Source organism: Artibeus jamaicensis, unplaced genomic scaffold (genome assembly GCF_021234435.1).
Source record: "Artibeus jamaicensis isolate MK-2021 breed Jamaican fruit bat unplaced genomic scaffold, CSHL_Jam_final scaffold_847, whole genome shotgun sequence".
NCBI classification, from domain to species: Eukaryota; Metazoa; Chordata; class Mammalia; order Chiroptera; family Phyllostomidae; genus Artibeus; species Artibeus jamaicensis.
This window is the reverse complement of record NW_026522057.1, coordinates 12,393,941-12,406,295: the sequence shown is the minus strand read 5'-3', so window position 1 is coordinate 12,406,295 and position 12,355 is coordinate 12,393,941. Positions and strand designations below refer to the sequence as shown.

At 57.0% G+C, this 12,355-nt stretch overlaps 1 protein-coding gene across 1 annotated transcript in view; it reads right to left on the bottom strand.

Annotated features, from left to right (window-relative positions):
• Positions 1-8,456: 8,456 nt before the first annotated feature.
• SDC3 (syndecan 3) overlaps positions 8,457-12,355 on the bottom strand; it is a 35,091-nt gene continuing 31,192 nt past the window's right edge. The window contains exon 5 of the mRNA XM_037149436.2: positions 8,457-12,232. Within this exon, the coding sequence (XP_037005331.2) occupies positions 12,066-12,232 (167 nt within the window). The 3' untranslated portion in view covers positions 8,457-12,065. The remainder of the gene's footprint in view (positions 12,233-12,355) is intronic.

Genomic DNA, 12,355 nt, shown 5'->3' with positions numbered 1-12,355 from the left:
CTTGTCTAAGCGCTGCACTTGTATTAACCTCTTCACCCGAATCTGTGTCACTGTGGTGTCCGCTCGCAGCTGCAGAAAACGAGGTGCCTGCCGGTTAACAGAACTTGCCCTGAATCACCGGCTCATCGAGCAGCAGCTGAGTTGGGACCTGCAAGCAGGAGGCCTGCACATCATGCCACCTGGGAGGACAGCTGGGTCCTGGTCCTCCCCGGGGCACAGAGGGGAGAATGGGCTCAGAGAGGTGGTGGCATTTGCCTGGGAACTCATAACCAGGACCTGAGCTCCATGGGCTGTCTGACCACAGGGCCTGCCGTGCCCTCCCTGGAAGGGAAGCAGGGAGGGAGATGCTATTCTCTTAAAGATGGAGAAGCTGGGGCCCAAAGAGAGGAAATGACGTGCCCAAGATCACACAGGGATCGATATGGAGAGCCAGGGCTAGCTCGAAGGCCGGGGGTCCTGGGCAGCTCTTCCCTGCCTCCTGCCCCCACCCCCACCAATGATTCAGCCACGGCGGGGGGGTAGCGTCAGCGGGCCTCCACCCACCTGGGCTTCCCTCCGGGCCAGGCCGCTGCTCTTCCGAGCCACCGCTTCCCAGCCGTGTGTTCCTGAGCAAGTCACGTCGCCACTCTGGGCCTGAGTTTCCTCAAAACAGAGACCACTGACACTTGGGGGCTTTTACGGCATTCAGGGCAGTTCCATGTGCTTGTGGTATTTCACTTTATCTTCACCGCACCCCAAAAGGAGGGAATTTAAAATGTATGACTTTCAAGATCCTGCTGTCCTCTAGGACCCTATGATTTCCGCAGGGTCTACTCTGAAAGATTTCATGATCCTAAAAAGATTCCGTTATTCTGGGATTCCCCAGGTGCTGGAAGGTTCCATCCATCAGTTTGTGGGTCAAGTTGTTAAGGGTTTTTATGAAGCGATGATTTGTTGAGCCTCAAGGGCAAAAGGCAATTTGTCCGACCTCAGCCAGCCTCGAAGGCCACCAGTGTCCACTCCCAGCCCTGGCCCTGGCCCTGCCCCCTCCCTCAGCTATGACATCAGGACCAGCTGAGGCAGAACAACCTGTCCCTGCGACATAGCCCTGAGTCCATGGCCATCAGGGAGTGCTTGTGGGTGGCTTGCAAACAAAGGGCTCATGGACCCGCCTCCGCGGCCCCAGCCTGGCCTCACACACAATGGAAGGACCTTTCCAGGCTGCACCCAGCCCATCCCTCCCTCAGCCATAGCCAAAGACACCCAGACATGCAGCTGAGTTCCGTCTCGGAGCAGGCCCCTCCGTCCCAGAGGGGTTCCAGCAAGGAGGTGGGCAGGAGAGGGTACAGAGAGGCAGGCATTGTCACTCACTTGTCCTTAGCCACCGCTCGTCCTAACCTCTCTACCTTTGCTTGTGCTGTTGCCCTGCTTGGCAAACCCTCTCCCTCTGTGAGTCAAGGACCAGCTCAAGCCCCGCCTCCTCCGAGAAGACCTGCCTGGTGACTCTCACCCTCACTATGTCCTCCTTCCCCAAAGCCCTGTCGCAGGCCACTGGGTACTAACGTGGGACTCGGAGTCCAGAATCTCCTTTCCTCTCCAGTCCATCCTCCCTGCTGCCATCGGAGTGATCTTTCTGGAGCACCAATGTGACCTCGTCACTCTCTTTCTGTAGATCTTGACTCTCAGCCATAACATTCAAAACCATTGCCCACTGTGGGTCCACCCTTTCTGTCTCTTTCTTTTCTGCTTCAGACCCACACACTGAGGCTTGCCCAGATGAAGTGAAAGTCTGCCTTCCAAACCTCGTGAGCATCTACCTGGCCAGCCCTTCTGAAGCCAGAGCGGCTGGGACCCTCCTGCCTTGATCCCAAAACAAACGCTGTGTCCCCTCCCCCACCCATTCTATAAACGCACACACGCACACCAAGCTGCCCACAGGTTTGCACCCTCCGTGTTCCCTAGCACCATGCACAGTACGGTGGGGGGTGGAGGAGGCCAGCTTGGGGTGCTCCTGAAATCCACACACATGCATGCGTGTCCTGAGGCATGCATGGATTTCACACAGCAGGCTTTTGTTGAATTCCGCCGGCTGCGTGCCCCGCCCCTGCCAGATGTTATGGGAAACATCAGAGAAGGAAAGACTGCACTGCCACTGCCCCCAACGAACTTCCAGTCTGGGAAACTGATTGCCCTGCCCCCAGCTGCTCGCCTCCCTCCCTGCAGGCTGCCAGGGCCCTGTTTACAAACCACACATCTGACCACCTCCCTCTAGGAAAAGCTCCGCCCCCCTCGCTGCTCATACTGAACCATTGAGCATGCCATTCAAAGGCCCCGCACTCACTCCGCTGCGCTCGCCAGCCCCCGGGACCCCACCACTCCTGCCTCACTTCCGCTCACCCCCAGCCTGCGGTGCTTTTCTCACTCTTTCCCCCTTGTCTAAGGAACACCTCTCTTCTTGTCACAAAGAACTCCTGCATAGCTTCCAACACTCAAATTAAACATGTCCTCTTCCTGGAAGCCTCGAAGTTCATTGCTTTCTCCTCCGTACTCGGTACTTGTATTGCCTGGCACCGTGGAATTCTGACTTTCGTGGGCCCCTCCCTCGGGCATAAGTTAGCTCCACGTGACCGGCCGTGAGAAAGCGAGGGCGGTTACCAGAAGCAAAGCACAGGGGCTTTCGAAGAACAATGGCTGATTACCCACAATGCCAGTTAAATACATTTCACAACTTCAGATTGGCTTAGAAACCTAAAAATAAAGTCAAGGCTGTGCTTTTTATGTCAGCTTTTCACTCTAGAAATCTGTCTGCCTTGTCTTTGGGAGGAGAGATCATTGTTGTGTAGACCATATGCCCAATAATTGTTGGAACAGGATGAACTAAAACAGCCTCTGATGGATCTGACGCAGCAGCGAGGCTCAGCCGCGTGTCTTCCACGTCATGAGTAGTGTCTTGGTTCCCGACGCCAGGTCTGTCTTACCCACCCCAGCCTGCGCGCCCCCCGAGGGCCAGGACTGTGTGTCTTTTAATTCCATATCTCTGGCACCTAGCATAGTGGCTAACACACAACAGGCATCTATCAATATTGGGTGAATGATTAAGAAACTAGAATAAGTCCTGGCTGGTGTGACTCAGTAGATCGAGGGCCAGCCTGCAAACCAAAGCATCATCGGTTCCCTTCCCAGTCAGGACACATGCCTGGACTGCAGGTCAGGTCCCCAGTAGAGGGTGTGCGAGAGGCAACCACACATTGATACTTCTCTCCCTCTCTTCCCCTCTGTCTAAAAATAAATAAAATATTTAAATCATAATAATCTTGGGTAATTTAATTATGATGTGCCTTGGTGTGTATTTCCTTGGGTCCGACTTCTTTGGGATTCTGAGCTTCCCGGACTTCCTGGAAGTCTATCTCCTTTGTCATATTAGGGAAGTTCTCCTTCATTATGTTTTCAAATTCTTGCTCTTCCTCTTCTCCTTCTGGAATCTCTGTGATTTGGATGTTGGAACATTTAAAATTGTCCCAGAGATTCCTAAGCCTCTCCTCATTTTTTTTAATTCTTGTTTCTTCATTCCGTTCTGGTTGAATGTTTATTTATTCCTTCTGTCCCAAATCATTGATATGAGTTCTGGTTTCCTTTCCATCACAGTTGGTTCCCTGTATACTTTTATTTCACTTTGCAGTGCCTTCACTTTTTCCTCTATTTTGTGACCATACTCAGCCATTTTTGTGAGCATCCGGATTACCAGTGTTTTGAATTCTGCATCTGATAGGTTGGCTCTCTCTTCATCACTTAGTTCTTTTTTTGGTGCTTTGATCTGTTCTTTCATCTGGGCTATATTTGTTTGTTTCCACTCATTTGTTCTGTAGTAAGGGGCAGAGCTGTAGGTATTCTCCAGGGTGGGGCGACCCATGTTGCTGCGTTGTGATGCTGTATGTGCGAGAGGGTCCGAGAGGGAACGACGCTGCTTGCTCAGCTCTCCCTGGCGTTCAGTCACTTCCCCTGCTACCCACAAGCAAATTGGGCCCTTCTGGTGCTGATCGGAGCACCTGGGGAGGTGGGTGGGTTTGTGTACATTCTAGGACCCCGTGGGTGTCTCCAATGAACTCTCCTGCGAGGCTGGGAGTTTCACCTGCTGCCACAACCCCCACAGATGTTTACAGTCAGAGGTTTTGAGGCTTTATTTCCCTTTGCTGGAACCCTGAGTTGCAAGGTCTGTCTTGCTCCCCAGTTGTTCCTCCCAGTTTATGCAGTTGTGGGACCACCCTGCCCGCCACCTTGCCACAAGTCCTCTCCACCCTGGCCGCCAGTCTGAGTGAATGTTTCTTCTTTAACTCCTTGGTTATTGGACTTCCATACAGTTCTATTTTATGGCAGTTCCAGTTGTTTTTTGTTTTTAAATTTGTTGTCCTTCTTTTGGTTTTGTGAAGAGAAACAGTGTGTCTACTCATGCCTCCATCTTGCAGCTGTACAGTTTTCTTACTCAAACCTTCAGTCTCCTCAGAATCTCTATGCCTCAGTTTCCCCATCTGCAAACAAGAGTAATAAGAGTACCTACTACCTCTCACAGTTTTTGTAAAACTTAATTGTATCAGTCTGCTTGGACTCTCATAACCAAATACGACGGTATTTACTGGCTTAAACAAGAAATTTATTTTCTGACAGTTCTGGAGGCTGGAAGTCTATTTCAATATCTCCAGCAAGGCATGATAAAGGTCTGGACTTGGCCAAAGGCTTGAACATGGGGGGAAATGACCTACCAATGTCCTACAAAGTCAGAAAAGTCATCCCAACCTCCCTACCTCCCAGTTCTGCTGTGAACAGTAAGCAAGACCAGGAATTCCTGGGACGTGCTCTGTGAGCCGTGACTTGCAGCCCCTGGGGGAGGGGCCGTGTCTGTCACTCTCTCTGGCAGAAGACAAAGTCCTCTGGGGGCGGACAGTAGCTGACGCCACGTCCCTCAGCACAGTTTCATACCCATTCTTCCCTCGGAGCCACCCAGGAGAGTGTGTTTGTGAAGGGCTGGGGGTGGGCCGCGTGAGAACTGGCCACCCGGAAGGGGGTGACACGAAGCTGGGGGGGGGTTGGGGGGGATGGGACGACCTTGCAGGAGGCCACGGTGGGGGTGGGGTGAGGGGCAGGGGACCCGGCTTGGAGTCAGAAACCCCAGCTCTGCATCTACCAGAGGGCCGAGGTCGGAGGGCGGGAGGGGGACCACCCCCCCACACACTTCCTGTGCCCCTCTGGGAATCAATTTCCTTTGTTTTTGTTTTGGGTTTCAACATTTTAATGTGGTGAATTTAAAATTTAACTTGAGTGGAGAGAATAATACAACGAATCCTTATGTGCCCATTACTCAGCTTCTGCCATTATGAGCTCAAGTCCCATCTTATCTCTCATTCTCCCACCTGCTCCTCCCTGGGCATTTGTAAGCCAGTCCCAGACATGCTGTCCCTTCATCCACAAAGATTTCAGTCAGGACCGTGACTGCAGGGCCATTATGACAGCTCAGAAACATTAACAACGGTTCCTTCGTTAGAAATATTCACTCACCGTTAAGTTTCCACGTGTCCCATAATTAGCACGTGGATTAGCTGACATGCCTTTGGAGCGTATCTGTAAATTCCCTCTCCACTTCTTTTTTTGTTTCCTTGCAATTTATTCATTGAAGAACTGGCTGGCTGTCCTGTGGAAGCGTCCACAGGGCAGAGTTTGCTCACAGGGTGTATGTTTTTGTCTGTAAAATGCAGGAATCGTTCTCTCTGAGAATTCAATGACATGGTGCCTGCCGATGGGTGCTGACGTGGAGGCACCTGCCCAGGTCCTCTCTGAATGGATCCCTGCAGCCTTTCAGTGCCCTGTTGCTTTTGCTTTTCTGATGATATAAATGAGCTCAGAGAAGCTTAGGAACCTGCCCGTGCTCACACAGCTCCCTCACAGGAGAGGGACGAAATGGCACGATGGGACTAAAAGAACTTCGACTGCAGAAAAAGACCCAGGTTTGAATCCCACCGCCCCCATTTCACAGCTTCACGGCCTCACATTTCCACTCTTTGAGCCTCGGTTTCTTCACTTTCAAAACACCCAGGTCTGCATGATGCTAAAAGGAAACACATGAGAAGACCCCCCCAGGGGTGCCTGGCACAGTGGGCGCCTCACCACAGGGCTTTGGAAGCCCTGCCTCCTTCCTTGCTACCCGTGGATAAGGCGCACAGGTCTGGTGGGGGTCAAGCTGGACCCCCGGTCGGCCCTCCTCCCCCGCCCCCAGCCCGGCAGAGACAGAGTGGGCGGTCCTCGGGGGCTGAGCACGCTCTGCTCTGTTCCCGGGACGGCTCCAGCAGGCGGCTGTGACCTCCACGGGGAACAATCAGCTATTCTTCCTCCTTCCCCCTCTGTTTTGCTGCTCATCCCTTGGGCCTGAGGGTCCAGAGGGAAATGCTGTCCCTGGCAGCAGCGCCCAGCCCAGCCCTGCAGCCAAATGCACGGTTTCCAGGCCCGGCCTCAGCTCGAGCCAAGCCTAAGGCAGAGTTCCTACCAGAGCTGACACCGTATTTTGATGTCTGCTCGGACCCAGTGTCACTGACTCACTCAGCGGGGACAATGCCGGGCCCTGCAAATAACGGTACAAAGATAATAACACCAGCACCACTAATAATGGCCCAAACTGACACAGTTCCTACTCGAGGCCAGGCACCGTTCAGAGCACCGTGCACGTGAGGCAGGCACGATGTTCCCATTTCACAGGTGCAGAGACTGAGCACCGACAGCTGGAGTGATTCACCTGCGGTCATGGAGCCGGTCGGTGGCAGAGCTGGCATCTGAACACGGGTTTGCCTGAGGAACGACGGACGCTACAAAGGGGATTTCAGTTGAGCTGTTGGCTGTTACACAGGCCGAGCTTTTTAATCCTCACGACAGCCCCCAAATATCTGCCTTACTGTCCACATCTGCATGTGAGGGAACTGAGGCTCACAAAGGTGGGACATTGAGCCCGAGCGCACACAGCTGGGCCCACTTGACTCCAAGGTCATGCTCCTCTCGGGAACTCAGAGGAGGGTGGAACTACCTTCCAAGAGCTTCCTGGACCAGGGGTCATGTCGAGAAGTGGGACTTGAATGGCAGCAAGCCCACCCCTCACATCAGAGCAGGTTCCGTGAGGCCCTCAAGGTGTCAGGACTGGCCCCTTCACCCCAGTTTCCGGCTGTGCAGACTGCGACTGTTGGGGGGCAGGTTGCCCAGAGTCCCAGACCTCGGCGCTCCATCCCTGAACTGCCCAGCAGAGAGGGGCTGGAGGCGGTGGCTGACCAGCTCAGCACAGAGCCACGAGACTCCGTCTATTGCCCGTCTCTCTGACTGACCGTGAGGGCTCCGAGGGCAGGGCTGGGCTCTCTTGGCGACCTCTGGTCATCTAGTCCCAAGCGCAGGGCCTGACACAGGGCAGGCAGGGGAAGGGGGAGGGGAGGACCTTGTACCAAATCCAGAGGACTTCCACCCCAACCCACCACAGACCCATCGGGACCCTGTGTGAGTGCCCATTTCAAGGCTAAATTTCTAGAGAAAGTATGTGTGGGACACGGAGAGTCGTCCTCAGAGGAGGGGGGTTTGCGATGCAGACACCCACACTGGGGGGCTGGCCCGTGCAAGGGCTCGGAGCCACACGCGCACCCAGAGAATGACTACAGGAGGGAAAGCCGGAAGGACTTCCCACCAGGAGGAGTGACCCACGGGTCCCCAGGTGCATCAAGCCCCTGTCACAGAGGAGTGCACACGGGGCAGGGACAGCCCCACTGAGGCCCTGGGGAAGGGACTTCCACCAGGGGGCCCAGGGCTCCCTCAGAAGTGCTCCGCGCCGCCACCCGTCCCTGCGACCCCAGGGGTCGGTCTGTGGTTGCGGGCACAGAACTCTGTCATGGCCTCTGTTCTGTTCCGATGCCATCACCCAGGACCCCGTGAGCCGAGGTCGGCTGTGCCCAGCACTGTGCCCCGTGTTCTGCCTCCCGTCATCCTTCCACGTGCCATCTGGGGGATGTTGTGCGTTACTGTCCCACCAGGTAGGAAAGCTGAGGCCCAGAGAGGCCAAGCGGCTTCTCCACAGTTTGTGAAGAAACGTCCCCTGGGCCGGAAAGCAGGCCGACCAGACCCTGGAGCCACCCCACTCACCAGTCCGACTCCAACACCCTGCGGTCCCGATACTCACTCTTTGTGGCCTGAAACCACGGTCCCTCCCCTGGGGGTGGACCACAGGGCCGCCAGCGCCACCACAGCCCCACCCTGGCCCCACCACAGCCTCGCCCTGTGGTTTCCAGACTCTTCACCACGGCAGATTTACCACAAGGGTTCCCGCAGGGGGCTGCTGGTCCGTTCTCCTTGCCTGATTCTCCATTTCTTTTAAAGCCCAAGGTGGCCGAGGTCCAAGGGGGACCATGGGCACCCCTCCCTCCCTGACCTCTGCATTTAGCTCACACTCTGGCTACAGTACATCATTTCAGCTTAATTTTATTTCCTCTTATAAATGGGCACAGCACGGGAAGTGTTAAAAAAAAAAAAAAACAAAGCAAAACAAAAAAACCAACAGTTCCTTCTGGGACAAATGAGCACCCCCAGCAGGTGCCTTGGTCGTTTTCCAGTCTCTTCCCTCCACGTAAAGTTTTGGCCATGAACTCAGGACAGGTGTGGTTAATAAACAGGTTATGGGGAGAGGGGCCAGGGAAAGCCTGGAGCAGAGGACAAATTCCCCCCTGCCCCAGGACAGGTTCTTGGAGGGCTCTGTACAGGAGAAAGGACGCACAGGAGGGGACACTGTCTTCGGGGGGCTCTCTGGAGCCACACTGCCTACAAAAAAAATATTTACATGCATTCGCCACGCTGGGGCCAGGCGCACCGAGCTGCCAGATGGGTACCCAGGGGGTGCTGGGGCCGTCAGCCCTTAGACAGCAACACCAGAGTCTGGTCTCAGCATCTCTGTAAATCTGTACAGTTTGGAGCTTCTATTTACAGGCAGGCGGCCTGGGGAAGCAAGTCCAGGGTGGCGGCTGTCAGACCCATGGGCTCGCTCTCCGTGCCCAGGGCTTTTGGACAGATGACTTGCCAACCTCAGGGGGTCCTGAGCTCCCCAGGCCACTGCCCACAGATCTGCCAGGCCCAGCCTTTCCGAAGAGGTACCCCGTCCGGCCCCCTGGGAAGACAGGGCCTGGCTCTAGAAATCACAACTGGGCGTGGGCCCAACCTGAAACTCCCAGCCTGCCTTTGTGCTCCCCGCAGCCTAGGCCCTAGAGGCTCTCGGCTCACACAGACTCCCTCCCCTTTGGCATTGGCCATGCTTCCAGGAAATGCCAGGGCCCGACCGACCCCCCCAACCCCAGGAGCACGGGCACACCTGAGGATCTATTTGGGCAGGCCCTGTACCCACATTGCACCCAGGAGAGCTCCAGCTCACCCTTTGAACCGACCTCTCTCTTGGATTGCCCTGTTCAACTGGGGCTGGCCAGACGGCTAAACTTTGTAAGGATAAAGCCTGGACATTTGCCTCGGGCCCAGGGCTCCATGAATGAGGGCCTTGGCCTCTTCTCTCAAAGGCTAAGGACACAGAGGAAAGACCAGTGCCAGGAGGCAAAGCCCCAAGTTGGAAGCCAGGCCGGACCCACGCGGGCCACTCCAGGCAGCCTAAACCCGAGTCGTGCATCCTGTCCCCACCCCCTGCCACGGGTCTGACACGGTCCCAGCACCCCTGGGCTTCCCGGTGGGGCCCAGGTCCTCTCTGGTTTCTCAGCCTCGGCCTGCCTAGGCGTTCTCACCAGAGCTGCTGCCCCCAACAGCAGCCCACCAGGGCTCAGGGGGGAGGGCAGCTGGGACTTTGGTGTCCTCCAACCCCCACGCCCCAGCCCTTCAGCTCCAGAGGTGACCAAGGCCAGGCCACCTCCAACAGTTTGTGGGCCTAGGATGCCTCTCCCCACTCCTGTCCCCCCTCCAAAGGCTGGGACCACCTGGGTTCCTCACAAACCTCCGGGCCCTGCTGAGGGGCTTGGGAGTCTGAGATGGAGCCCCAGGCTGGAAGGAAGATGGTGGAAGAGGCAGGCCGTGAAAGGCCCTGGACCCTGGCCCTCTCTGCCTCAGGCACCCCCCACCCCTCACCCAGCAAGTCTGTTACCAGCGCATCTTGAAAAGGGAACAGAAATGAAACCTAGGTTCCTGGCTTTAATCTGGGTTGGAGGTGAGGGGCGGGGGCGTGAGCACCAGCCAGCTACTGAGCAGACCACGTCTTGGGGCTCTAAGCGCCCCTGCTGAGTGCACCCTGCTAAAGGAGATTTGTGACCCCACATTTAAAATAGCCACAGAAGTAGCCTCACTTACAAGGGTAAAGAAGTGGGGGGCAGGCTGGGGGAGCCTGTGGCACCCCTGCCCCCACCTGCTCTCAGCCCTCGGCCTGGTGGTGCATCTGGGTGGGCTGCTTCCAGCTGCAGCCAGAACCACCAGGTTGTTTGGCCCAGTAATCGGGCAAGGTGTCCATGGGGAAGGCCCAGGGAGGACCCCAGGGCGGGGCTGAGGTGGGCCTGGCAAGGCCAAGGGGAGAGGGTGCAGAGGGCCCGGGCGGCAGGGCCCACCCTCACAGGCACTTTGGAGACTTGTGTCCTGGGAGGCAGAGTCGGCCCCTAGCTCAGAGCAGGAGGGGGTGTGGGAGACCAGGTGCCGGAGCACAGGCTCCCTCCCCGCCTGGGGCCTTTGGTCCTGGGAAATCCAAGCCCCCTCCCCAGCCCGAGGCCAAATTCCAGGAACCAGCCTGCCTTCCTCAGCAAGGCTCCCCCCTAGTGGGGAACTGGCCCCAAACCAACCCCTCGGGTAACAGAGAGAGAAGCAGGTGCAGGGGAGGGGTGTGCAAGGCCCTGAGGCAGTGCCCTCCCACACCACACTGAACGGGAAGACAAGCGCCCACTGTCTCCTCCAGCGTGAGCCCGGGCCCCGTGGGGTGGGACTGCATCCACGTGGGGTTGTGTCTGACACACGGGGGTCAGCGGCCATGTGGCTGGTGGTGGGGGTGGGGGCGCTATGGTGAGGGGCTGAGCCTGACAGGGTGACTCAGGGGACCCAATATGGGCTGACTGTACTGGCTTGGTCCCACCCTCCCCACTGAGCCTGAAAGCCAGAGAACGTGGTGCCGGACTGTGCGTATGTGGAAGGGGAGACGGTGAGGGAAGCAGGCCACACTGTTGCCACTGGGTGACAATGGCTTGTGACTTGCACTGTTGAGATTTGAGGGCGCATGAGAAACGCATAAGAAACACCTTTGGGAGAATGTGTGTGTCTGTGATGTGTCTGGACTGGCAGGGTGCTCAGGACTGCCCATGATTTTGTCATTTCATGCTTTTGTCTTTGGGCGTGACAATATGCGTGACCTTGTGGGGGACAGTGTCTGTGCCAAGTCCACTCGCAAGAGGGAGGTCTGATCAGCCCAGCCAGCCCTCCTCACCCGTGGCTGCCAGGACACTCTTAGAAAGCCACGTCCTCAGGGGCAGATGGGGAAGAGGCGAAACCTTCAGGTGCAGGTGCAATGGGACGGGTGAGGGGAGAGCGACCCCACAGCCCCGGTCACGCCAGGCGGCAAGGGACACATCTCACCCGGGGAGAGGGGCCTGGGACAGAAGAGGTGGCAGTGTCTCGATTTCAAGGCTGAACTTGTAAATGCTTATCCTGGGAACCAGCCTGAGTGCCCCTCTGCCCTTAGAAGAAGACCTCAGCCAGCCCGCGGGGCCCGGCTGGCATTCGAGCCCACCTCCTGCCCCACCCTTTCTTCCCCCAGCCACTCAGGAGCTTCTTTCCTCCCATCCCTCTGACGTGAGGTCCTGAAGCCCCAGGCTGGTGGAGGACAAGAGATGAGCTGGTAAGGGCACAGGCCAGGGCAGACGGCAGTGCCCCCTGTGCCTTGGGGAAGACCCGTGTGAGGCTGGCGGTCTGGGCAGACCTCGGGAGGCTGGGGGGAGAGGAGCTGGGGCCAGGCTCCCTCCCGGGCCCACTCCCCAGGCCAGGGCTGGTGGGACGGGCCAGGGACTGGGTGGAGGGGCAACGCTGAGGCTCTGGGAGGCACTGTGGCTCCGCTAGGCATAGAACTCCTCCTGCTTGTCAGGCTTCTGGTACGTGACGCTCGCCTGCTTGGGCTCCTCCAGCGTGTAGCTGCCCTCGTCCTTCTTCTTCATGCGGTAGATGAGCAGGGTGACCAGGAAGGCGGCGAAGAGGGCGCCCACCACCCCGCCCACAATCACGGCTGTGGAGGAAGAGGGCAGAGGTCACGGCCCAGGGGAGGGAGCAGAGCCCTGGGGGTGGGGGCTGGGAAACTGGAGTTGGAGTCGACTCTGACCACTTCCATTTACAGCCCCCACTGCAGCCT